Source organism: Stenella coeruleoalba, assembly GCF_951394435.1.
Source record: "Stenella coeruleoalba genome assembly, chromosome: 13".
Classification (NCBI taxonomy): domain Eukaryota; kingdom Metazoa; phylum Chordata; class Mammalia; order Artiodactyla; family Delphinidae; genus Stenella; species Stenella coeruleoalba.
This window is the reverse complement of record NC_137159.1, coordinates 43,811,702-43,838,188: the sequence shown is the minus strand read 5'-3', so window position 1 is coordinate 43,838,188 and position 26,487 is coordinate 43,811,702. Positions and strand designations below refer to the sequence as shown.

Below are 26,487 nucleotides of genomic sequence, written 5' to 3'. Positions count from 1 at the left end.
GGATTGAACCCCAGGCCACTGTAGTGAAAGCACTGAGTCCTAACCACTGGACTTCGGGGGAATTCCCTAGAAAGGTTTTCTCTGTTCAAGATTTTCATAAAATCTTCCTTTTTTAATTAAAAAAAAAAGTTTAAAGTTTTGATCACTTGGAACTTATTTGGTATAAAGGAGTGTGACAGAGACCTCATTTCATATTCTCTAAGCAATCTCACATATGCCCAGTTTTAACTGTCACCTACAACGTTGATGACTTACAAATCTATCCCTCCTGCCTAGTTCTCTTTGCTAAACCCTGGATCTGTATAGCCCATCTGCCTATTGGACATCTCCAGCTAAATGTCCCCAACACATCTTAAATATATATATACAATTATATTCAAAATTTAATCACCCCCAATAAATCCCTTCTCTCCTGCATTCCCTGTCTTGTTTGAAAGCAATAAGACACTCATACTAGAATCAACACGTCTTTCCTCATTTCCTATACACTATCAAGTCACAAAGATCTGATTAGTTTATCCTCTAAATTAAAAAAAAAAATTGTCCTGGATTCTGAAATATCCATTTCGACTCCTTTATTCCAAGTCCACATTATTTCTTGCCCTGGCAGCAGTTTCCCTGTCCAGTTTTTTAGATTTTAGTAACCCCACCCGCACCCCAGCTCCTGTTCTCTCCCAACACATCCCCTAGGGCTCTCATGTAAGCTAGGAAAAACTACCCCCAAAAGAAAAAAAGCAGATTCGCATCATGCCACTCTTCTCCATAAAATCCTTCAAATTCCCTATTACCTGCTTCCAGGAATTTTTTATTTAAGTTCTGTGGTCAAAAAAGTTTGGGAAATAGTACATATCCTGCTCCTAGAGATTCAATATTCACATTAACATTTTTAAGTTTATTTAAACCATATTAAACACACTTGCTTAACCCTGTGCAAACCTACTTTAGAACTCATTTTTTTTCCACAGTATACAATAATCAACATCCTGTTGTACTCTATTTTATGGAATACTGAGTTGGGAGATACTAGCTTTAAAAGTTCAAACACCTTAATGTAATAATGATCTTTGAAATCTGGTCCCAGTTTATTACATCATCACTTCTTTCAAATACATTTCAGGAACACACTATACTGTTTCATAACTTTGCGTATGTTGTTCCTTTCACATGAAATACGGGCCCTGCTGATAATATGCCTGGTCAACAACCACTCAACCTTTAAACCCAGATGAAATGTCGCTGTCTCTATGAAGCCAATTATGTTCAACCTAGTTCTTCATCCATATTGTACATATTTGTATTATCTCTTTGATATGTTAGTATCTTTATCTTTGTTTTTGTTCCTGAAAATTTTTTAAAAACTGGGTACCATTTGTATCCCTGGAGCATAGACAGTGTCTGATGTAGGACATGGCAAGCACTCGTGTTTGAATCAAATACCATTTGTTGGCTCTTCTCACAGAATTTGACATTTATTCTTGTCAAATTTTTTTTCTATTTGGCTCCATATTTTTTTATCTTGTCAACATTTTTTTTTAGAGATTAAAAACTGTCATTTAACATATCAGTCACATACTTCTTTTTATCAGTATCCTTTTTATTGGAAGGCCAGTGTCCTTAGTCAAGTCAATAACAAAAAACATTGAAGGGGACAGGGTTTAGGATGGAGCAGCTTCAAGCATTCTACTTGAGACCCCTCTCCAACCTACCCATCAGATTATCCAGTCCTGGCTGCTCATCCTTCAACCAGTTATAAATGGTATACTTATTACCCGTTCGCAATTTCTGCATCATTTACTGCCAAGGTCATTAACTGCCAAGGTGAACTCTAGACACACTGCACAAGCAGCACCATCCCTCTCTACTCTAAACCTAGTAATATTTTCAAAAACAGAAAATGAGTTTACTATGGCATGACTTATTTTAAATGAGTCTCTTCTGGTTCTTTTCTTAAAATACTTATACACTGTTCTTTTACCATTTAAGAGTCTTACCAAGGGTCACTGTCAAGTTCACTGGGTTATACTTTACAGAAAATACATTTCTTATTTTTCAAAGTAAGAATTCTTTGTGTCGTTGGTATACTAATCTCCATGATTTCTCCAATACTGCCAAATTGGTTCAGTTATCTTATGATGAAGTTCTCATCATTACTTAGGATGGGTTTTTGTCTAGACCTAACGATCTGAATTCATTTAAAGCAGTTAAAGACTCTCTTATGATCTTTTATTTTATCTTTCAGTTCACCTTTTTCAGGATTTGTTCTGTGTTTTCCAATACGAGATTATAAGAGTGATGAATGCAACCTCCATGAGGACAGGAACTTCGTTTTGTTTACCACTGTGTCCCAAGAGCTTAGATCAGTGCTTGGCACAGAGGTAGCATACAATAAAGATTTGTTGAATGAATGCATGAAGGTGAAAATAGAAACGGTATTTTACCAGCTACCTTAAATATCAGATTATGTTTTCCTTCCACTGAACACAACTAGAAAAGTGCCTTTAATTGGCTTTAGCTTTTCTGCTTTGGCTTAAGTTTTAATCTTTTTAGAAATGGTATTATACATTTATACCATTCTTTCATTTCATCCTTGGTTATGTTATCCTTTCTATCCTTCTGTTTTTCTGTACTGTAAATGTATGAACTTATAGGGAACTCTTTGTGTGGCCTCTTGAGTGTCTTTAGTTTCCTTTTCTCTTCTTGAATAGCATCATTGGTGACTGGCAGATACTGTTTTCAGAGTCTCTTAACATGTTGCCTCTTTCCCTTTTGGTGTTTCAGATCCAGAGATTATACTGAATCACTTGCAGTCTTCCTTCTTATCCTGAAGTTCTGTGTACTCTTCTGTGAGTGGCATTGTTCTTTTCAGGGCTTGCATAAATCAACTGAAAGACTACATAGTTACTTTCCTTTATGGGTCCTAATACTCCTGCTTGCTAATTCAAACTTCCTTAGTGAATGGAATCAATTGCACAGTTCTCAGAAAGCCTGCGGGGTCACCAAGTAAATAATTTCAGTGTATTGCTTTTAGCCAAGAATAAGAATTCCAGCAGATACCTGTATAGTTGAAGCTGTACTTTGTAACTATCTTCCTTCTGGCCAGGTTTGGTAATCTGTAATCTGACTTCTTCAAGTCTTACTAAAAGTCAATTTAAAAAAATCCTGTATTTTATACTAATCAAGTATATGTATGTAAATAAGCTTTGGTAGTTTTGAGTCATAACTCTTTTACCTGCATCCATTAAAGCTAAACTTCCACCACATGCAGATGCCATAGAAGATGATCCTATACAAAGAAAGAAATAAAAATACTTGCTTTAATACTGATTTTTGTTAAATGTAGAATATTGCTACTACTGGTTATTTCCTTACAAATACTCATTTATAATTTAAATATTCAATATTCTTTCCTTCCTTCTTTTTAAAAGCATTTAAGGCAACCTTTCCTAAACCACAAACTGCAGAGCTGCACAGTCCAATATGATAGCCATTAGCAACATGTGGCCACTAAATTTAAATTATTTGAAATAAATTCAGTCCCTCAGCTGGACAGCACAGAGAGGGAGAATTTCTGTCACTACAGAAAGTTCTACTGGATAGCAGTGCTAGAGATTCTGATTCTAAGAAACCTACCAGAAAAAACAGCATGCCTCTTCTGTTGCTTAATGAGAAGGCAGTTAAAGATACCGGGCTATAGCTCTCTCACTGGACCATTAGCTATAGCCTAGTCACACCCAGTAGAGAACAGAAAGTCTCTAGTTTAAATTCTGACCTTTGGTGTTTTTTTAAAAATATCTATGAACATCTGATCTATGTCTGCTACATGTTTGAGAACCACATGCTCTTTCTGCCTTTAATGATTATATCACCTTTCCTTGATCTGTGGACTGATTTTTAATTTAAATTTGACTTTTTGGGAATTCCCTGGCATTCCAGAGATTAGGACTCCGTGCTCTCTCACTGCCGAGGGCCTGGGATCAATCCCTGGTTGGGGAACTAAAATCCCACAAGCCGCACAGCCCTGCCAGAAAAAAAAAAAAAAAAAGAATTTCCTTTGAAACAAAAAATAAATTTGACCTTTTAGCCCAGTCTCTCTCTGTGATATCTACTTATATCTGTGATATATGACAGGTATTCCCTGCTTAATGGCTCACTATATATTTTTACCTTCCTCTCTCCAAGCTGGCCTTGCTCTGTGGCTTGTTTATAAAAATAAAACAAATAACCCAAACTGGATCTATTGTAAAAGACACATAAAGAGAAATATTTGTTTTATATTATATTGTTTTCAAAAGAGCTCATTAGTGAAGAACAGAGATTCAGATAAGTATATGATTAAACACATTTTTCTCTTGCAGTGGGTTGGGTACTGTAGTAATAAATGTAATGTAACATTATTTATGAAAAGCTAAAACTATAACAGGGAGTCTGTTCTTTTTGACTAGGAAAAATATATTTCAAAACCATACCATTTGACTCTAGTACTTCAGATGTGACTCTTATGGTGAAAGGAAAATCTTTAGGAATAACAGGATACAAAGCTCTCTCAGCAAGCGCACCTAAATCAGAATAGAAAATAATAAGCAAAAAAAATATGCTAAGTCTCTGTAAGAATACCATGTACATATACAGATTTGTACTTACCGTGCCCAAGTTCTCTTCTGTTTACACCAGTGACTTTGCCAATTTCATTAGTTGCGTAGGGAGGAAACTTAAAAACAAAAACCACGTACATATACAAATGACATGGAAAGATATCCCATATACATAATAAGTTACAAAACAGTAGAATCTCATTTTTGTTAATAAAAAAGTACATTCATATACACACAGAAAATGTCTGGACATCTAAAACATATACCAAATTGCTAAAAGTAGCTATTTCTAGTGTTTATGTGACCTGCAGTGGGAAATGGATGGTTATGGGGATTTACACCACAAATTTCTATAATGTTTAAATTGTTAACAATAACAAAATACTTTACTTTTGTAATACAAGAAATGTACGTATTTTTAAAAAATGCATATTGAGGAAACAGATCTTTTTCAATAAGGGTTTTACCTTAGCCAGGGGTTGCAAACCATTTTATTTGATCAATATATCGTCTTAAAAGAATGTGAACTAGTTGCAGTCATTTAAAAAATTGAGAAATTTCCCATAAAATCTGGAATGTTTTTAAAAAGGAGAGATGGAACATGAATCTGATAAAGCCTCTGGATCTAGCAGTCAATTTGCAGGAGACAGAAACAGAGAGGAACGTGCTGAACTGCACCATGAGTGCAATCAGCAGCACCCAGACTGTGGGGAGCACTACCGGTCAGATGGCTCTGCGGCCTCAACAGGGAGACTGTAAAGAAAAGAATGTGATAGAGGAGAGACCTATAGATTAAAAGAGACAAAGAGATACCAAATTTTAAAAAAAATGGACCAGACTACACTATAGTACCTAGGGATGTGCAATAAAAATCCAAGGAAGTGATTACTATAAAACTTAGGAGATAACTTAGTAGTTATTTTCAGGGGAAGGAGATAACTTAGTAGTTATTTTCAGGGGAAGAAGGGTATTAAGACTGGGATGAAAAACATGGAGGAGCTTCTGGGGTGACTGGCAACATTCTATACTGTGACTTGGGTGGTGGTTACAAGGGTGTCTGTCTTATAAAAACCCATTAAGTCATCCTTTGTTTTATATGGTTTTCAGTATCTGTATTTTATGATAAAAAGGTTTTTAAAAAATGGGACAATACAGCAATAACGGCCCATATCTTTCTCTTGCCCCCGCTCTCACCTCTTTCCCTAATAATCAGCTAGAGCTGCATTTTTCACAGGTGCCCTTTTTTAAAGATTGCCATGTGCTCTTCAGCTCTTGACAAAGGATGTGCCTTATCAATTACTATTCCTCTGTGGCTTCTGTAGCATGTTTATATCCAAAACAGGATATTGGGACTTAAAACCTGTGAGAATCTCCAGGTTTATGGATATTCTCTAGCATATTTTTTTTTACATGAAATGTTCTCTATTAACTATAGCAGATTCAACAAAACTGAGATGTTGGGATTCTGGGCAATCAACAATGGCCACTCAAAAGACCTGCTATGTTACACTAGCCCCCCAGCATGTATGCTTCAAATACTAAAACTAAAGTGCTATATGGTTGTGTTGTATCTGGTCCCTTAGGATTATTTTTGAATAAAGTCAATCCCAAACTCAATTATATGTAATGATTTCATATAAAGTAGTTTAACATTAAATACCTCAGTTCTTTTACTACTAATCAAATGAGTAAAAATATGAACATTTAAATGAATTAAAGGGAGATGGTGATTTGTCAGTTGAGGTATTTGAAAAGCCCCACTTGTCTGAAACACATGTGAACAGTTACAACTCTTTCTTGACCAATACAGTACTCTCTACTATACTTTAACTTTTATGTATGACTCAGACAGAAAGCTGTTGGTTGGAAAGCTACTACTTGTCTCTCTAAATCGCTTCTGTAAGCAATAAAGTAACAGTGATGGACATATGATAAAACTAGCATAGTAAAATGTTAATGGTAGAACCTAGGTAGTAGATATACTGGTATCTACTGTAAAATTCTTTCAACTTTGCTGTATTCTGGAAATCTTTCATAATAAAATATTGGGGAAAAATTCATCTTACCTCATAGTGAAGCATGAAATTTTTATCTTTTATCCCACTGCAAACAAAAAGCATAATATTAAAAAAAATCACACAGATACAGGTTTATTCAATAAACAACTAAAAAAGATGTAAGGGAGATTTAAGAAACAATTGGTTATTAAGGAGAGTTGGTCTGAAATTGAATACCAGAAGAATTAGAAGGATGAATGTCAGAAACAGTATTTTTTTCTGGGGCTTCTGAATGAATTCTACACAGATTTAAGAAAACAATTTTGCTTAAAATAAAGCACTTAGATATCCAGATTTGAATACTAAGACAACAGATGCATTTTAAAGCATTAATACATAGTGAGAATCCTAAATATAAACACATTACTTAAATCTCAGAGTTATGATCTTCCTCCCAAACATGTGAAATGAAGATCAGTAACTGAAATGATATAGCTGAGAGCAATCAGGAGATCTGACAAGCAAAGATTTTTTTCAGGGTTTGAAAAGAGAACTGTTATGACTGAATCTAGAATAATGGGGAGAATAAGCATGAGAAGGAACAAAATTTCTGGAAGCAGGAAACCAGATTTATTTTTAACTGAGGAAAAGACAAGCATATACAGGTTCTTGGCACAAACAGTGTCCCCTTTGAGTGGGATTACAAAAGGCACCTCTTGTACAGAGGATTTAGAAAGTCCTGGGCTAGGGCTGAATCTGCACAACCATAAATTACAGCCTTGGGGAAAGAAATTCAAAAACCAGACACCTTCAGAAGACTAAAGGAATCATAGGTTTAGGGGCTAGAGAGGAGGCGAGGGATCATTAGCCCAGTACCTGCACTTTACAAGATGAGGAAACCAAAGACCAGCGTGGTTCAGTGATGTGTATGCCCTTATAGACTTAGGACTAGAACACAGAGAGGTATGCTGGCCAAACCCACTGCACACTCTTATGAAGCTGTGTTGCCTCTTAGAAGGAGTCAAAATGAAGAAGGATAGGGCAACCATGTTTTGGTCTAGATGGGAATTTAAAATACAAAAGTTTAAGAGCTCCCCCACCACAAAGAATTATGATTATGATGAACATACAAGTCTTATACATACACCTGTTATTTTTATTAGGTACATGAAAAACAATTAGTGATGCTATCCTGAAGATACTGGGGATTATCATCATCAGTTGGGCAGAAGGAAGAGGGAGGCAGAGTCCTTTGGTCTTCTGAGACCCTTAATAAAGGAAAGGGAAGCAACCCTGTTAGGCACTGAGGAAGATCTGTGGCTGTGAGTTCCAGAACTCTGATGCATAAATGCTGGTGGGGACTGTAATATAGATTCTCATCATCTAAAATTGATCAACGTGATTTTACTGCTGACTTTTTAGGAACAGTGGAGGAAAACCAAGTATTTTTTTTTTTTTAACACAAATTCAAATGTGCTTTGGGATTAGATAAGGTTTTTTCTTTCAACAACTTCCAGATTCTTTTTGGGAACTGGGATTCTTGCTTATTATTTATTTGCTCTGTTGTTTACAATATTCAACAGAAAAACCTATCCATTCAAGATTACCCAGGAAATCTGTCCAGAGGAATGGTTTTAGAGATAATAAACTAAATGTACCCATATTAAAAAGAATTAAATGCTTTACCAAAACTTGTTCTAACAAATGAGTTAGGAGACAAATACAGCACAAAAAAACCCTTGAAATCACTATTATGTAAATAGAAAAATGAAGTACAGAGATACAGGTTTTAAGAATAATGAATAATAATATACCACATGAATTATATATTGTAACATCATAAACCAAAAACATAACTTACTTTATAGCTGTTATAATTCGGTCTGATTTAATGCTGGATTCTAATGAATCAAATGTAACAGTACATAGCACCTAAAAAAGAAGAAATAAAATTCCTCAGGCTTACAACTACTGAGCCTACGCGTCTGGAGCCTGTGCTCCGCAACAAGAGAGGCTGTGATAGTGAGAGGCCTGCGCACCGCGATGAAGAGTGGGCCCCACTTGCCACAACTAGAGAAAGCCCTCGCACAGAAACGAAGACCCAACACAGCAAAAATAAATAAATAAATAAACTCCTACCCCCAACGTCTTCTTTAAAAAAAAAAAAAAAATTCCTCAGGCTTTAATTTACTAACAACGAAGATGAAAACTAAAAACATTTGAAGAACCCACTTAGCTTTTAAAGAAATGAGATAAGTACATTCTATTCAAAGCTTGCCAAAGTACAGTAAACATTTATTCATTCCATAAACATTAGAAATTATATTACTTACACATTATAAATATTATGTGTAAATCTCAATAATCCAGAAGTCTAATATCACATAGACTACATATGTAAAGCACTAGGGAGTGCTGGGGGAGGAGGACAGGAAGAGGAATATTTTAAAACCTGACCCTAAACGAATCCTCAATAAAGGTTCAGCCAATAAAACTAACTGCTTAAAATTGGGGGAGAAAAAAAATAAGGTTAATCTAAGAAGACTGTAGGGACATAACATAATCCAAAGACTCTACAATGTATCATTCACAACATCCAGGATACAACCTACAAGAAAAAAAACAACAGGAAATGGGGCCCATTCTCAAGAGAAAAGAAAATGAATAGAGACTGACCCTGAGCTGATTCAGATGTTGGATTAACAGACAAGGATTTTCAATAGCTATCATAATTATATTCAAGGACATAAAAAAGAACCAACAGAAATTCTAGAACTGAAAAATAAATCATAATGGAAAGAAGATGGCAAGAGTCAGTGAACATGAAGATGGATTAGAAGAAATTGCCCACTCTACAGAACGAGGGAGGGAAAGAAGAACATAGCCTCCAGGACCTGTGGGACAATATCAAAAGGACTAAATATATGTACTTGCAACCCCAGAATGAGAGAAAAGAGAGAATAAGATAGAAAAAAATTTGAAGAAATTACAGCTGAAATTTCTCAAGTTTGATGAAAGATACAAATTTATAGGTTTAAAGCTCAAGAAACTCTTAGTTAGGACAAATAAAAGAAAACCACACTTTTCATAGTCATACTGCTGAAACCAAAGACAGAAAATCTTGAAAGCACCCAGTTGAAAACAAAAAATAACATACAGGGAACAATGATTTGAATGAGCCCTGATTTCTCATCAGAAAAAAAAGGAGAACAAAAAACCGTAGACCATTTCTTTAAGTTCTGAAAGAAGAAAGCATCAACCCAGAATCTATATTCTGGCAAAAGATTCTTTGTAAAAAGATAAAGACATTTTCAGATAAATGAAAAATAAGAATTTGTTATCAGAACATCCATAGGACAATACTAAATGAAGTCCTGTCAGATTGAAGCAAAATAATACTAAATGGAAACTTGGATCTTCAGGAAGAAATAAAAAAGCATCAGAAATGGTAAATATGTGGGTCAATATAAAAGACTATCTTTTCCCTCTTCTTTAAGTATGTAACTGTTTAAAATAAAAGTTATAATGTTGCCTTGTGAAGTTACAATACATGTAGATGTAACTCATAAGACAACTACAGTATAAAGGATGGAAGGAGGGGCAAATGGACCTAAGTGGTTGCAAACTTTACTCATTTTGTGTGAAGTGAAAAAAACTAACTGTAAACAGACTGTGAAAAGAATGTATACTGTATTCTCTGTAGTAACCAGTGTAAAATAACACAGAGGTATAGCTAAAAAGCAAACAAATTCAAATGGAGATCTAAAAAATATTCAATTAATCTAAAAAGGCAGAAAGAATAGAAAAACAAAACAGAGGGGCTAAACAAAAACAAATAATAAAATGAGACTAAACTCAAAAAATTAAATTGAACATTAATGGACTAAACACTAGTTAAAAGACAGATTGTCAGAAGGGCTAACAAAAGTATACAAAATTTAATAGAGTTATTTTTTAAAATTTTTATTAAAAGCCATAAAAGAAAACCCAAATCAAAGGAGCGGTACACTATATTTATTGTAAAGACTGTGATTGAAATTGTAAAAATATCATTTTTTACTCATTCCGTAAATTTAGTGCAAAACCAGTCTAAATCGTATTGGATAGAAAGATTTTTTTCAGAACTTGATGTGATACTAAAATTTAAATGAAAGAACAAATGTAACAGAAGAGCTAAGACAATTTGGGGTGGGAAGAGAAGGAAGAATAAAAAGGGATTTGCCCCTCAGATTTTAAAATATATCCCAAAACTATAATAATTAAAACAGTCTGACACTGGCCCAGGTTAACTCACAGAACAATGGAAGAGAGTATAGGTCAAACATGTATTTATAAACTTTGAATATGATAAGGTAACATTACAAATCAATGGGAAAAAAATGAATTTTTAGTAAACAGTGTTGCAAAATTGGCTCACTCTGGAGAGTTCTACTTAATACCTTGTATAGGAATAAACTCCAAGATAGATTAATAGTCTAAATTTAATAGCTAAAACTAGAAAGTTAATAGAAGAAGTAGGTGCATAATTTTGTGACTTTGGGGTAAGGGAGGATTTCTTTAAAGACCTCAAAAGTAAAGATTTCGGGTTCACTGTAGACATATACAGGCATACCTCATTTTACTGCATTTCACTTTATTGTGTTTAACTTTTTAATTATTTGCAGATAATGCCTTTTTTACAAATTGAAGGTTTGTGGCAACCTTGTGTCAAGCAGGTCTATCAGCACCGTTTTTCCAACAGCATTTGCTCATTTTGTGTCTTTGTGTCACATTGTGATAATTCTCAAAATTTTCAAAACCTCACCAGCAAAAAGATTATGACTTGCTGAAGGTTCAGATGATGGTTAGCATTTTTTAGCAATAAAGTATTTTTAAATTAAGGTTTGTCCATTATTTTCTTAGATGTAATGTTATTGCCCACTTAATAGACTACAGTATAGTATAAAACAAAAATTTTATATGCACTGGGAAATCAAAAAATTTGTGTGATTTGCTTTATTGTGATAGTCACTTTATTGCAGTGGTTTGGAACTGAACTTGCAGTATCTCCAAGGTATGCTTATAGTAGGCTACCACAAGCAAAGTTAAAAGACATATGGCAAAGAGGGAGATGATACATACAAATTATGTTTACTGAAAAGGATTAATATTTAAAACACATAAGAGCTCAGTGAAAAACAGCAGGAAGGGCTTCCCTGGTGGCGCAGTGGTTGAGAGTCTGCCTGCCGATGCAGGGGACACAGGTTCGTGCCCCAGTCCGGGAAGATTCCACATGCCGCGGAGCGGCTGGGCCCGTGAGCCATGGCCACTGAGTCTGCGCGTCCGGAGCCTGTGCTCCACAATGGGAGAGGCCACAACAGTGAGAGGCCCACGTACAGAAAAAAAAAAAAAAAAAACCAGCAGGAAAAAGACAGTAAACCATATTAAAAAAAGAAAAAACAAATTTGTCAAAGGATATGAGCAGATAATTCACAAAAGAGCAAACCTTAACTAGGGCTACCACTCTGCTCAACTCTAGGGACACTATCTTTGTGAAAAGAGTGCCCTGGAGGTATGCAGCCCCCCAGGGTATGGTTTATACAGTTATCATGTTAACTGGCTAGAGAAGTTCATTCCTTATCAGGAAACACAAATGAAAGCAATGACACACCACTTTGTACCCATTAGATGGGCAAACTTAGTGATTAACATAATTAAAATAAAGCATAATACCATACATGAAACAATGCATACACATATGTGTTAAATATAAGGGAATAGGTAAAGGAAAAGAATAGGACTAAGGTTCAGGCTAAATGGAGAAAAAAAGTGAGGGCCTGGCCATAGACCAACAATGCTAATATGTCATAAACTGAGGAGTATGAGTGACTTAATTTTGTGTACTTAAGATTAAAAGAAAAATGTAATAAAAATACTAGATAATTCTAGAAAATGCAAACTAATTTACAATGACAAAAGCAGATCAGTAGTTGCCTAAGGAAAGAGGGGGGAGCAGGAAGAAGAGACTATAGTGAGGCATGAGGAAACTCTTGGGTACGTTCATTATCTTGACTGTTAAACATTTTTTAAAAATCAAAGTACTCTGAATAGATAATATATTCCATATGCTAAAAACCTACATAATGTACTTCTATTAGAACTAATTAAGCAATCCTGTATTGGCAAATAATTGTAGCTTTTTACATATATTACCTGTGTTTGTCCCCTTTGAAATAATGATGATCCATGAAGAATTTTAAACATATCTACCTCACAATTTATATTCCTAAGTGAAGTCAAATCTCGACCATCACACCTACAGTAATAAAGGAAATAATTAAGAAAAGCAGTGTTGGAAGTCAGAAAAATCACATATTATCTTTTGAATCCTACCAGGAAGTTCTCAACTTGAACTGCATGTCATAACTGCCTGTAGAACTTTAAAAAAATAATATAGATACCTGGGCCCCATCTTAAGTCCCACTGAATCAGAATTTCAAGGGTTGTGACCCATACACTTATATTGTTAAAAAGCTCTGCAGGTAATTCTAACATGCAGTCACAGCTGTGAAGCAATGCTCTATACGAGGCCCACAGAGAGATGAACACATCTACCCAATGCACACACTCTTCAACAGGTATCCATTTATAAAATAAACATTATATAATTCTTTCCTGTTACTTGAAAAAAAAAGTCTCTTGCTTTGAGCAAGTTGGCACTTTTGAGGAAACCTGCTTTCAATTCCATTAAAAAAGGATATGTTTACCTTTTGTATTCATTCAAAATAATACTTCTAAAAACATCCTTTGCAGCAACATTGAAGGATTCTATTATTTCATAGGAATCAACTTCTGGAAATTTTTCTATAGAAGAAAAGACAAACCAAAACAAAGATTTTCTCTTTCTGGAAGATAAGATTTCTCTTAAGTTCACAGTATCAAATAAATTAACTATGGAAGTAAGCCAAGGGAGTTGACTCTGAACATTTAGTTCTCAAAGTAGATAAATTAAATGTTTTTAAGTAGGAGAGACACAAGTATTATACCTCAAATGCACTGTTAATGGGAACTTAGTTTGCTTTCTACCAGAACAATAGTGCTTTGAAATCAGCTTTCTATTACATTGTTATCTGACAAATCTAGCCCACCATATCATGAGAAGGTTTAACTGATATTTTTAAGAGTAGTCTCCTTAACTCTTTTGCCTTAGGATCTTTTTATCTTGGTCCACAAATAGAGGAATAATTTTTTTTTATATTTTACAAATCCCTACCGACTAGTTTTTAGTTAACATTTATCAAGTTCTTTCATAACCCAGGTAATTTACATGTTTTTTTTTAATGCCTTTAATCTTTATAGGAATTTATGAGGTAAATTCTATTACTATTATCCCCATTCTACAGAAGAAAAAAACAGGCCTAAAGAGGAGGAGTAAATTGCCTGAGATAACTCAGGTAGTAACTGACAGCTGTAACCTGAATACAGATTTGTCGGCCTAGGCTTATGCTTTTAAATGTTCAGCTACTTTATCTTACCAATTGATTTATGCCAAGTTTTAAGCACTGTTCTCTTAAGCAATTGGTTTATTAAATATAACTTTAAAGTAACCAGAACACAAGAAGTGGCCACAGAGAGATATATTAAGAATTGTGTCTTCATCAGGCAAGAATAATTTTAAATATTATATTTTAATATGAATTTTTATGCTTTAACTGAGTTGCACTTGGAGATGAAAATAATTAGTAACAAAACATTTAAAATATCCTATGAACCCAGAGGGTCATGAAGGTATTCTATTATGTATTAATACAAACACAAAATCACTTTTCTTTTTAAATAAGGCAACAGGTGTTATACAGCTTCTCTGTCTTTTTTTTTTTTATGATTAGCTCTTTTATTGTAAATTAAGAAATTATTTCCCAGGTCAAAGTTATAAAGATATTAACCTGTATTTTGTACTAAATGCTTCAAAGTTTTTTTTTTTATTCAAACAGAAAGTCACAAAAATTATAATCATCGTCATCAGTTCACTCAGTCCCATGTAATTAATTTTTTTTCATCTTGATCTTTTGTTAGCACTTTTATGAATTCATCAGTTTTCCATTAGAGTTCTGAAAATGCTTATTTATTCAGTTCAACAACTTCTAATTCTTAATAGGATGAAATATAGTGAGAAAAGACCAAACTTTTTCAATGGCAATTATAGGTAATGGCCTTAATATCAAGGCTAGCAGCAGAATTTTTGTCTTAAAATAAGATACTCAGGTGAGAGAATATTTGTCTGTTAACAGAAAAATTAACGAGAACTATATGTCATGCCTGGTACACATTCAGTTTGTGATTGATATTAAAACAATCAAATCCTTTGTTTAATTTTTAGAGAGCAAGATTCTCTAAAATCTAAATTTTACATTTCCACATGTTAATAATAACAACATCAGTTAACACTTACTGAACACTTGCTATGTGCCAGGCGCAGATGTAAATGACTTATTCATTCAATCCCCACAAACCATGTATTATTAGTATTGCAGTTTTACAAATTAAGAACAAGAATTTTAAAGAATATCTTTTAGATTTTCATGACAGGATACAACGATACCCATTTTGGAGTATGAGAGTTTGATCCAGAAAAGGTCAGGAATACCTCACATTCAGCATTTATTGGTGCCCACTCTATGTCAGGTGCAGTTCTTACCCATTTATAGAGGTCAATTTAACAGTAACCTTGGGATGTATCATTATTTTAAGTTTACCAAAGATAAAACTAAGGAGTAATGAGAATAACCAATTTGTTCAAGGTCCCACAACTGAAACTTTAAAATCTATTATTTCCTTTAAATATTTTTTAAACTAAAAAAAAAAAAAAATTACCTTTTAGTTGTTCCTCTGTATCTAATCTAATCTTGTTAACGGCTTCATCTCTGGAAATCTAAAAGAAAGTTGAGGTTCAGTTATTATATTTAACATTTCTATTTTTTAAATTATTATACAATTAACACATTGTAATAGTAATCAGATTTCTCTCTCATGGTAACATTCTTTAAAATATTGAAACTGGTTATTGATTTGTAGGGAATATTACCTGTTTAATTCATTTAAATATATTTCCACACTTCCCTAAAAGTTTTCCCTAAAACTTCCTTCCCAACAACAGGAGAATGGAGAAGCAAACAGCTAGGCTTTTATTTAGCTTTCTGTTTAGAGATTTTTCATAAAAACAGGACAAATATTCATAAACAAAACTGTGTAAGCTATGACAAAAAAGAATTCCCAGAACAATTATATAAACAAAATTCAGGTATACCTACTTTATCATTCAGGTATACCTACTTTATCATGTTCATGATCTGTAAAAACTGCGTAGAGTTTTTCCATGGCGAGTCTATTTTAAGCACAAAATAAATGTCAGCATATTTGGAAACACTAGGCAGTGTCTATTATAAACAAAACTGAAATATTTAATAATCTAAAATATTTAACATTTCATAAAGAATTAAAAATATGTATTTATTGCTCTATAACACTGCTAATCTGTTTACTATTTATAATATGATACAAAACACAAATTTCTTTCTCCTCACATCTTAAGGGAATCACACACATGCCCTCCCTTCTTCATTGTTCAATTAATTTCACCTTAGATTTTTCTCTTTCTCTCTGCTCAGTCTCTCTCATATGACCAGTTGTTTTTTCCTGTTCTACGTGTTTTGGCTGTTATTGCAGGCAACGCTTTTGTTGGGGACAGTGTATATAACTCTTTAATCTCTGAGTAATGGCTGTGAGACTCATACTAATGGAAATATTAACTTTTTCAATTTATTTCAAATAAAGTGAAATAATTTTCTGGTCATTCATTCATAATTTACTGAGTGCTTATGTGCAGGCACTATTATAAGGACTGGGCATATAGTGGTGATTGTATTTCTTTTCAAGAACCTCAACAGTTTCCTTAGATATTCAAATATCTTATGCTTTATATACTCTTTTTCCTTCACACAGAGAGATATGAGGATGATCTGAATCTTCACCAGTAAACTCACTCTCCCCTTTCCTTTGAGATTCAAACTTAGGCCCTTCAAGAGGGATGTGGGTTTATCCTTTTTAAAGCATTAGACTGGTATTTATGGCAATGACTCTTAAAATAGAAGGGTGCTATTTAAGAAGTAATGCATGGACAATGCTTCCATGAGAAGTTTTTTCTGAGAGGAAATTAAATCTGGTGACACTTTCATATTTTCTTTTGTACAGATGTCCTTACTTATGAGCGTGTTTCACAATCTCTGGCAAAGGAACAAATAACTTCTGAGGTGTCCTCTTGGTAACACCAATTTCTTTTACCAACTGCTGGATGCCCTGAATTATTTGTTGTGTATATTTTACTCCCACTTTGATAGCATGGCAAAAGTCCTGCTGTAAAATATTCTCTGCAGAGGCTTCCAACATGACTAAAAAAAAAAAGAAAAAACAAAAGGACTGCCATTGAACCTTTTACCAATATAGCATTTTCAAATACCATGACATGACATAAATACTACAGATGAATTTTATTAATCCTTTTTGATTTCTTTCCTCAGAATCAACATAATTCCAAAATATAAACAGTAGTAAATGAATAAAGAAACCTTGATATTTGAAGTTAGGTTTATAGTCTTCATAAATTTAATGAGAGATTTCTCATAAAAAATGAAATGGAAAATAAACTACGCACACAACTTTTTATAACAGCTTTATAAGGTATAATTCAAATACCATAAAATTCCATCTTTTAATATGTACAATTGCATCTTTTTTTTAAATGTATTTAAAATGTAATTTTATAATATCAGCACAATAGGTGGCCAATAAATGTTTCCTGTTTAACAATATTTGATGTGACTTCCCACTTAATTTGGTCATTGTCACAGTCTAATTCTTGCACAGGTGGGGAAATCTTTGTAGTGATACTGTTTCAAGTATGCCAACTAGAGAACCCTAGCTACTACCATAAAAAGGTTGTTTTTATAGTTCTGTAACAGTAAAACTCCTGTGTAAAGCAGGGAAGCTCCAAAGTAAGGCTTCTAGCATGGTACCTAGCTAAAATCTACTATTCAGCTTTGGCTTTGGTTTCTACAAGGCTGAATAGACTCCTGCCAACTTGTGTGCCATTTCTGGCATTCCTCAACTTGTCCAAAGTCAAAGATCATGTAATACATAGTTGCCATCATAACTAATATGTTTAACCACATAATGTTATCATTAAGATTTATTATTGCCTAAAAAGTCACTTCTAAGTCTTCTAGGCATAATGGAGAATGAAAAAAAAATCTACTTATATGCTTCATATGTTGGAATTCCATCAGTCAATTGAAGCAGACCTGTGAAAGTGTAACAAAAGATATAACACTTGTGTCACTGGTGTCCTGGAAAGAGAGGAGAAAGATGGCAGGGCTGAAAAGTACTGGGAAAAAAAAATAGCTGGAAACTCCCCAAATTTGGCAGAGACATAAACCTGCATATTCAAGAAGCTGAATAAACCCTACATAGGATGACCCAAAGAAAGACACATCACAATTAAACTTCTGATAACCAAAGACAAAGAAAAAAATCTTGAAACCAGCCAGAGAAAAATGACCTTACCCATATGGGAAAAGCAAACAACAGCAGATTTATCATCAGAAACCATGGAGGCCAGAAGGAAGAGGCATAATATTTTTCAGGTGCTGAAAGAAAAGAACTGTCATCCCAGAATCCTATACCCAAGTGAAGATATTTAGGAATGAAGGAGAAATCAAGACTCTTAGATGAAGGAGAAAGAAGAAAATGTGTCACCCTAAAATGGCTAAGGAAAGTTCTCTAAACAGAAAGCAAACAATAAAGGAAGAAACCATGTTAAGAACATGTTAAGCAGAAATATTGGTAAGTACAATATACTTTCCTTCTCTGGAATTTTCTAAACTGATGGTTGAAGCAAAAGCAAAAATTGTGACACTTCCCTATTGTGGTTCTAAATGTAGATAAACATAAACAAATATACATGGGGGAGGGTAAAGGGAGGTAAGGTTTCAGTTCTTCACTTGAGGCATGAAGATGCTTCCTCTGATACCATGATATGGAGATGGTTATATCCTTTTTCTTATCTGTATTCCCATGACCTCTCACTTTCACAGAATTAAATTGGAAATTTAAAAACATGCATTTAGAGCTTCCCTGGTGGCATAGTGGTTAAGAATCTGCCTGCCAATGCAGGGGACACGGGTTCAAGCCCTGGTCCGGGAAGATCCCACATGCTGCGGAGCAACTAAGCCTGTGCACCACAACTACTGAGCCTGCGCTCTAGAGCCCATGAATCACAACTACTGAACCCATGTGCCACAACTACTGTAGCCCACGCACCTAGAGCCCATCCTCTGCAAAAAGAGAAGCCACCGCAATGAGAAGCCTGCACACCTCAACGAAAAGTAGCCCCCGCTTGCTGCAACGAGAGAAAGCCCGTGAGCAGCAACAAAGACCCAACACAGCCATAAATAAATAAATAAAATAAACAAATTTTTTAAAAATTTAAAAAAACATGCATTTTAAAATTATTTATTTATTTATTTGGCTGCAACCAGGTCTTAGTTGCGGTATGTGTGATCTTTTCTAGTTGTGGCACATGGGATCTTTTTTTTTAAGTTGCAGCACACAGGATCTTCATTGCAGTGTGAGGGATCTTTGTTGCGGCATGCATGCAGGATCTAGTTCCCTGACCACGGATTGAACCCCGGACCCTGCACTGGGAGCGCGGAGCTCCAGCCACTTGGACCACCAGGGAAGTCCCAAACATGCATTTAATGTATGTAAATTATACCTCAGTAAATTCATTTAAAGAAGAGAATATGGCAAAGAAAATGAATATTACTCAGACTTTGTTTTCACCAATTAAATTTCAAAGCAATTCATTTTTCTTTTTTTTATTGTTTTATTTTTTGGCTGCATTGGGTCTTCCTTGCTGTGCGTGGGTTTTTCTCTAGTTGCAGCGAGAGGGGGCTACTCTTCGTTGTGGTACATGGGCCTCTCATTGCGGTGGCTTCTCTTGTTGCGGAGCATGGGCTCTAGGCATGCGGGCTTCAGTAGTTGTGGCTAGCGAGGTCTAGAGCACAGGCTCAGTAATTGTGGCGCATGCGCTTAGCTGCTCTGTGGCATGTGGGAACTTCCGGGACCAGGTCTCGAACCCATGTCCCCTGCATCGGCAGGCGGACTCTCAACCACTGCGCCACCAGGGAAGCCCTAAATATTTTAATAATGAAATGGTAGCAATTACTTTTTTGTAGTTTTGTATCCCAGAAGTTCCATGATGATGATATTTGACTTGGACCCAATACTAACTTTAATACATGAACATGGGGTCAGATGTATATTTGGTATACCTTGACAAAAGTACAGAGTACTGGCTGAAAATAGTGATGTGGAAGTCATAAAATGGATGCTGGTAACTTCTGAAACCAGTCTCCTTACAGGTTGGTTCTGAATCACGTTCAGCCTCCTTATAATTACTCAAGACTACCCTGTGATGGTTTAAGCAGTTTCTGGTTTCATTCTTCCATCTAGAGAGGAACGGGTGAGAACAGCCAGCTGGAAGGCTGCCTATCGGGTTTCTGTGGCATGCCACAGATACAGTAAAGATCCTTAGTTCATTCCTCCAATATCTATTTAAAATTAGAGGGGTTCAAATTCTAAGGCAGATAGAAGCTATATGACCATTTAGAAGCAAGTTTATTTTGTGTCTTAATGGTAATAGCAGGTATTGACTGTTTGCTTACTAGGTACTAGGTACTATGCCGGATACTTTACAAACCTTGATTCTAATCATAAAGGCCCTGTAAAGAAGCCAAATCGATTTACTAATTGGAATTAAATGAACATTGTAACTTTCAGCAAAAAAAATTTCAGATGGAGACCAAGTGAACTTCAAATAGTAAACCAATACTCTGCTCAAGGCCCTTTCTGAGATGCTCAAATATGATGTAGGGGTCATTCGTTATTCAGAGCTTCCCCATATCTTTGGAATCCTCTCTATATTTCAATAGTTCCCCACCTTCTCAAGGTAGAATCCAAAAACCATTTCCTTGCCTCCCTTGTAGTCATGGATGCAGATGTGTCACACTTCTGTCCAATAAGATGTAAGTGGAAACTGCTATGTGGGGACTTCTGGGAAAGTTCTTTAAAAGGGAGGCTGACTTACTCAGAGGGCACACTCCTTTTTCTATTCCCCTTTTTCTTTTTTCTTCCTCCTGCCTGTAAGTTAGAAAGTTAGAAAAGTTGGCCAGAGCTCTGGTAGCCTGTTCATAAGTATGAAGATGTGGGCCACACCCTGAGGATAGCAGAGTAGAAAGCTAAAAAGAATCTAGATTTCTTAAGACATTATGGAGCTGCTGTAATTGTCCTGGACTTATTACCTCTGAATTTTTGTTACTTGAGAGAAAAATAAGTTCCTATCTTGTTTAAGCCTTGTTATTTAGTTTAACCACACAATCCCTAACTAACATGTAGACAATACACAACTCCTGTTTCATGTGTTTTGTCTATCATATATATTGATAATACCTAATTCTAACTTATTACTAACACTCCAAAAGAAGAAGCTGGAAATGAGGTGTCTCACACATTAATTGTACAGAAAAAGAACTAAAAGTTTAATAGTTTACGTTTCATCAAAATGTTCCCACATTAGAAGATCCATTGTCAAAAAGTTCCAGACATCACATGTCACATAGTAGAATAAACTGCTAAGAGACCTTAATTAATTTGTCCATGGTTAACTGCGGCAGATGCTGGGTTTCAAACCAAGGTCATTTGGACTGTTAAAGCCCATTCTTCTTCAACAGAACCAGCCCCTGATTTTCATTCATGCAATTATGACATTTTAGGTAGAAGGAGTGAAGGTGGCCCATGGTCAGAGCATTTCTTCTACTTTATTACTAGTTTTCCACCTACTGGAAATATGATACCTCTTTCTCAGAGGACAATAAACAGACTTAGAATGACTGCATTAGCCAAATTAACATATTTAAATGAATGAAACAATTAATTTACTACCATAGTTGGAACTTCAAATTTTAGACTAGCTTATCTGTCTAAAAATAATTACTAGAATTATCTTGATAATGACTTTTGTATATTTCAATTAGAGTAGTATAACAGTCTATAATTTTAGGTATTATCTGATATGAAGCAAGAGTGCTACCAAAATAGGGCAGCAATAAAACAAAAATCTTTATGGCCAATTAACAAAGCACACATACAAAAAAAGAGTTTAAATGCATTTTTAAGAAGCCAGAACTTGTAAGTAAAATCCAGAATAAATCTACCACTTAAACTACTTACCAATCTGACTTTTAGGTGCTCCAGTAACCACTAAATTTAAAGTACTGGAAGACATTTCTTTTCGTGTTGGGTTAACAACACATTCTCCATCAATCATTCCTATTCGTACTGCCCCTAAAACATATTAAAATATTGGCAACTGTTTAATAAAAACTCAGTTTTCAAGACATCTTAGTGACAGCTTCAATCCCTATCTTCAATTGTGACCACAGTAAAATCCATATTTCTATCATGGTATTTAAGGCCCACAGATTATACTACCTCACCCTACCTCTGGCCTTACTCAGTTGCTCAAGTACACCATTTCTTCTACATCTCTGTGATTATGCTCATGTTCTTCTCCTGGTCTAGAATGTACTTTCTCTAAGGCAAGTGCTTACAATCTTACCCTACTAAGGTTCAGCTTAAATGTCGATAACTCTGAGGAGTTCTCCTTGACAGCCTGACCTCACAAGACTAAACCCGCCCTTCTCTATCATTTTCTTAGCACTCTGACTATACTTTTATAATATTGTTTATAAATATCAATAATTATTTGTCTGTTTCACTTATGCTGAAACCAAGAACTGTCTCATTCATCTTGTACTGCTGATGCCTAGTCTGCCTTAGTTCCTTTGGTGCTTAGCTCAGTATCTGGCATTTAGGACAGTCAATAATTATTTACTTGATGAATCATTTGTATATTGCATGATTACAACTTATAAGAGCTGTAAGTTACAAACATGTTTGTATTATCCTGAAAGAGTATGTACTCTGACAATTTCCCAGTCCAAAAAAAGAGAAAGTCCTCTAACAGAAGAGGCAACAAAGAAGTCACAGTATCTAAAAACAAAATAATCTTTAACACCATAACATACTGCTATAAGAAACAAAACCCAAAGCAAAGATAAAAATATCTCAAAATGTTGAAAGGACTCTTCTTAGAATGTCATTTAATTCAACTCCCTAAGAAATAATAATTCAGAGCCAATAAATTTATGCCCTTGCTATAGCATGCTTACTCTTATTTCCTGAAACAAATATAATGTTTCTTATTTTCAAAACCTAACTTACCAATAGGTCCATTCCAAGGAATATCTGATAATGAGAGGGCTACAGAAGCTTTAAGGAAAAAGGAAAAAAATAAGAACTGAAATAAAAATATTTCATCACTTAAAAAAAAAAACAACAGTAATAATTTGAATCTTTATTTTTATACTTACCACCATTAATTGCTAGGACATCAGGTTCATTAACACCATCTACTGCTAACAGATTACAAAGGATCTGGTGCAAGGGAAAAAATTCACAGCACTTAAAAAAAAAAATCTGCTTGATTTGGGAGGATTATCATTTCGATTAACATCTTGTCCTAAAATATAGGAGCGCTATATGGTTAAAAGCAGGGCCTTTGTAGTCAAACCCCTTAATTCTGGTTATCATTTAACTACATGCTTGACCATTGACAAATTACTTAAATTAAGCCTCAAAAAGTTTCATTATCTTTAAAAGGGAAAAATAACAGCATCTTCCTAAACAGTTCTTAGGAAAATTATAGGAAATATTGTGCGTAAAGCATTTATAATACTGAGCATGTTGAAAGTATTCAGTAAATGTTAGCTATGTTAGTAAATGTTACATAAAAATATTGTCTTCTGTTTGCTAAGCATAGACAAATAAATTACACTGTAATAATATGCCTATGTCATGTACTTAGGAAAATAACTTCTTGAGGCAGTGACATCCTTGCAAAGGGAAATTTGCAAGGCATATTTATTTTTCTCAAATACATAAAATAGTTACTTAATTAAAGTATATGGGTCATTATTCTGAAAGAAAGTAATATTCACAAAGTATTAAAATATAAGAAAGTAGAGGTTTAGAGGACCCAGTGATAAAAATAGGTAATAATGATTAGTTGTGTCAACTGTCCTAGTCTGTTACTAATATGACCTTCAAGGCCCAGCCTGAACTGTCCCCACCCACCTCAATCACTCTAACCTTTCTTCAGATTTACCAACTTCTTTCCTGCCTTAGGGCTTCTGTGCTTCCCATTCCATCTTCCTACACTCCTACATTGGCTAATTCCTACTCGTAATTCAGGTATCAGCTCAAATTGACACCAAATAAATGTTAGCTTTTAAAAATTATTGTTTTTAAAAAAACTTAATGTAAAATGTAACAGGATCACCAAAAATTCTTATTTTGTACTGTTTATAATGTTTAGCCTAGGAAGTATTAAATAGAGATTCAGTAAGTCATTTTTGATTGACCTGGAAACAAATAAACCTAAAACAGAACCTACCTGTGTATCATAAAAGTAGCCTGCTGGAAAGAGAGGTCTAATTGAACGATCTGCCAAAAGCAAAAAAAGACAAGACATTAAATAGTTACTGACAGAAGCTGCTTCACAGTTTAAAACTTTTCCCTCATTAAACAAGCTAAAAAATAATATAACTAGCCATTCAATAAAACAAAACAATAATAACAAAAACAAAACCCTTGGACTAATTTACTGACAGGGTCAGTAAATATACATATATTAATATTAATATACATAATGCCCTAAAGATGAAAAACTAGCAGGGCAAGAGCACCCAAGTGTAAAATTGAGGAGCAGCTTTTCATTCTGGTTCCACAGGCATCAGAATTCATTGCTTATTTGTTATTTATTTATATAAGCAGAGGAAAGAGACTTAACCAACAGTAGACCAAAAGAAAATCCTTCCTTGGTTTTCTGTGTCTGATGAATGCATATAAATATAAAGTAGAAATTTTGGGTAGAAGAGCTATAGACTACAAATGATCCTCAATATTTAAGGATGTCGAAGATTTGACAGGTTATAAACATATTTCAGTAGTCGATGAATATAATGCTTTCAGGAATTACCATGTTGAACATAAAAATGGAAAATACTCAGGACAGGTTCAACAGAGTAGAGGCGTGGGCCACAGAATTTATGTGATTAATAGAGATTCATTCATTTAGTCAACAAATATTTATTGAATGCCTATTTTGTGCTGGGCAGTATGCCAGGTATAGGGGATTCAGTATTAAACAAAAAGTTTTTTCTCTCATGGAGCCCACATTTGAGTGAGGGGATACAGAAAGTAAATAATCTTAGGCAGTGTTAATGTAGTGAAAGAATATTTAAGAGATACTGTAGAATACAGATGGAAGAAAAGAGATACTAACACAGGCTTATCAGAGAGGATTAATGCCTCTATCTTAATATCTTACCTATTACTCGACTTGTAAGAATTTCTTTATCAGAAGATCCAATCTCTCTTCTAAGATAGTTTGTGGGAATTCTACCTGCTGCAGCAGCCTTCTGTCTATAGTCAACCTGAAGCAGCAATGAAAATGCAGTTCATTCGACTGCTTTTTGTAGTAGCAAACTATTCCCCAAGAGTTTCTATATGGGTACAATTCTCCTGAGCTTGCAACAGCATATTCCAGACTACAAGTGGAGAACATTTTGTTTACTTTTAGTGTTTTGTATCTCTTAGGGAAAGGAGAGCTGATAGAAATGTTTCAGCAAATGGATTTTTAAAAAGCCTTCCACTTAGTCAGATGACTGTGTAGCGTCCCTACTTCCCACAGTAGCTTATCCTGGTCAAGTTCAACATTGCCTTTTTTGTATTACCTCTCTTAGATATAACTGCATTCCCCTTTTCATAATAAAAGAAGCCATAAAATACTAATGAGCTCTTTACTCTTCACCAAACATATACTTGCAGACTCATACTAAAGGGAAATTTATGAAAGCAATGAATTCATTGCTTATTAAACATCAAAGTACTTGTGCACTTCCACTGTTTTTGTCAACTTAATGAACTTGGACCTTGTAAAGTATGCTTACCACTAATATGAGAATTGGTTATGAAGCAATCATTTTAAATTCTTTTAATGACTCAGTATCAAACAATTAAGGAAAATCCTTTATTGTGCAAAGTTTACACTTTGTACTCACTAGACAGTGGACGAAAATACTACAAATTCTATATTTATGCTATAAATATATATATTTATGCTACAGTTCAGAAAAATCAGCAAATACTTACCACCAAAGGCATGAACTGGGAAGGTGAAGGTTTTGTTTTACTGACCGCTGTGACCATCACTGCAGTGTCACCTGACTTAGTTAAACATAAACAACAACACTGGTGAATTTTTTTAAAATCAGATATTAACATATAAGCAGTGAATGACTGAATCCTCCCTCAGTTAAATGAAGGGAAAAGAAATGTTATTCCATGACACAATGACTATGAAAATAATTATTCACAAGTAGTCCGATCTTAATCCCTTCTGCATGATCATGATCTGTATTAGAATAGTCACTAAGTTTTTCAAAAGCAACAGAACTAAAGGGAAAAGGCTCACTGATAGCGTAGTCACATCCAATCATATTTTCTACTTCTTATTAGGAAATTTAGCCTATAAAAAATTTCCCAAGTATTACTATTGAAGAAACCTGTAAAATTACTTTCTCTAGAAAAGCATTACAGAGTTTACAAGAATAAAACAGAACCCCAAGTTTGGAAGAGATCTTAAAGTTCATTTAATATACCTAGTCCTCTGACTCACTGGT

The 26,487-nt window shown here is 34.5% G+C and overlaps 1 protein-coding gene and 1 long non-coding RNA gene across 5 annotated transcripts in view; one reads left to right on the top strand and one right to left on the bottom strand.

Moving 5' to 3' along the window:
- LOC307196119 overlaps nt 1–26,487 on the top strand; it is a 433,371-nt gene that overhangs the window by 19,415 nt on the left and 387,469 nt on the right. The gene's annotated exons all lie outside the window — the stretch shown is intronic.
- PNPT1 (polyribonucleotide nucleotidyltransferase 1) overlaps nt 1–26,487 on the bottom strand; it is a 39,932-nt gene that overhangs the window by 8,478 nt on the left and 4,967 nt on the right. Inside the window, exons 3-18 of one of the 2 annotated variants that reach the window (XM_079940851.1) lie at nt 25,958–26,032; nt 25,134–25,239; nt 24,198–24,247; nt 23,116–23,179; nt 22,967–23,014; nt 21,914–22,027; nt 16,830–17,016; nt 15,902–15,953; nt 15,443–15,500; nt 13,336–13,432; nt 12,782–12,884; nt 8,451–8,521; nt 6,659–6,695; nt 4,642–4,708; nt 4,467–4,556; nt 3,230–3,283 (exon numbers count right to left, since the gene is read on the bottom strand). In XM_079940851.1, coding sequence (XP_079796977.1) covers nt 3,230–3,283; nt 4,467–4,556; nt 4,642–4,708; nt 6,659–6,695; nt 8,451–8,521; nt 12,782–12,884; nt 13,336–13,432; nt 15,443–15,500; nt 15,902–15,953; nt 16,830–17,016; nt 21,914–22,027; nt 22,967–23,014; nt 23,116–23,179; nt 24,198–24,247; nt 25,134–25,239; nt 25,958–26,032 — 1,273 coding nt within the window. The remainder of the gene's footprint in view (nt 1–3,229; nt 3,284–4,466; nt 4,557–4,641; nt 4,709–6,658; nt 6,696–8,450; nt 8,522–12,781; nt 12,885–13,335; nt 13,433–15,442; nt 15,501–15,901; nt 15,954–16,829; nt 17,017–21,913; nt 22,028–22,966; nt 23,015–23,115; nt 23,180–24,197; nt 24,248–25,133; nt 25,240–25,957; nt 26,033–26,487) is intronic. The other variant, XM_079940852.1, reaches the window with a different exon arrangement.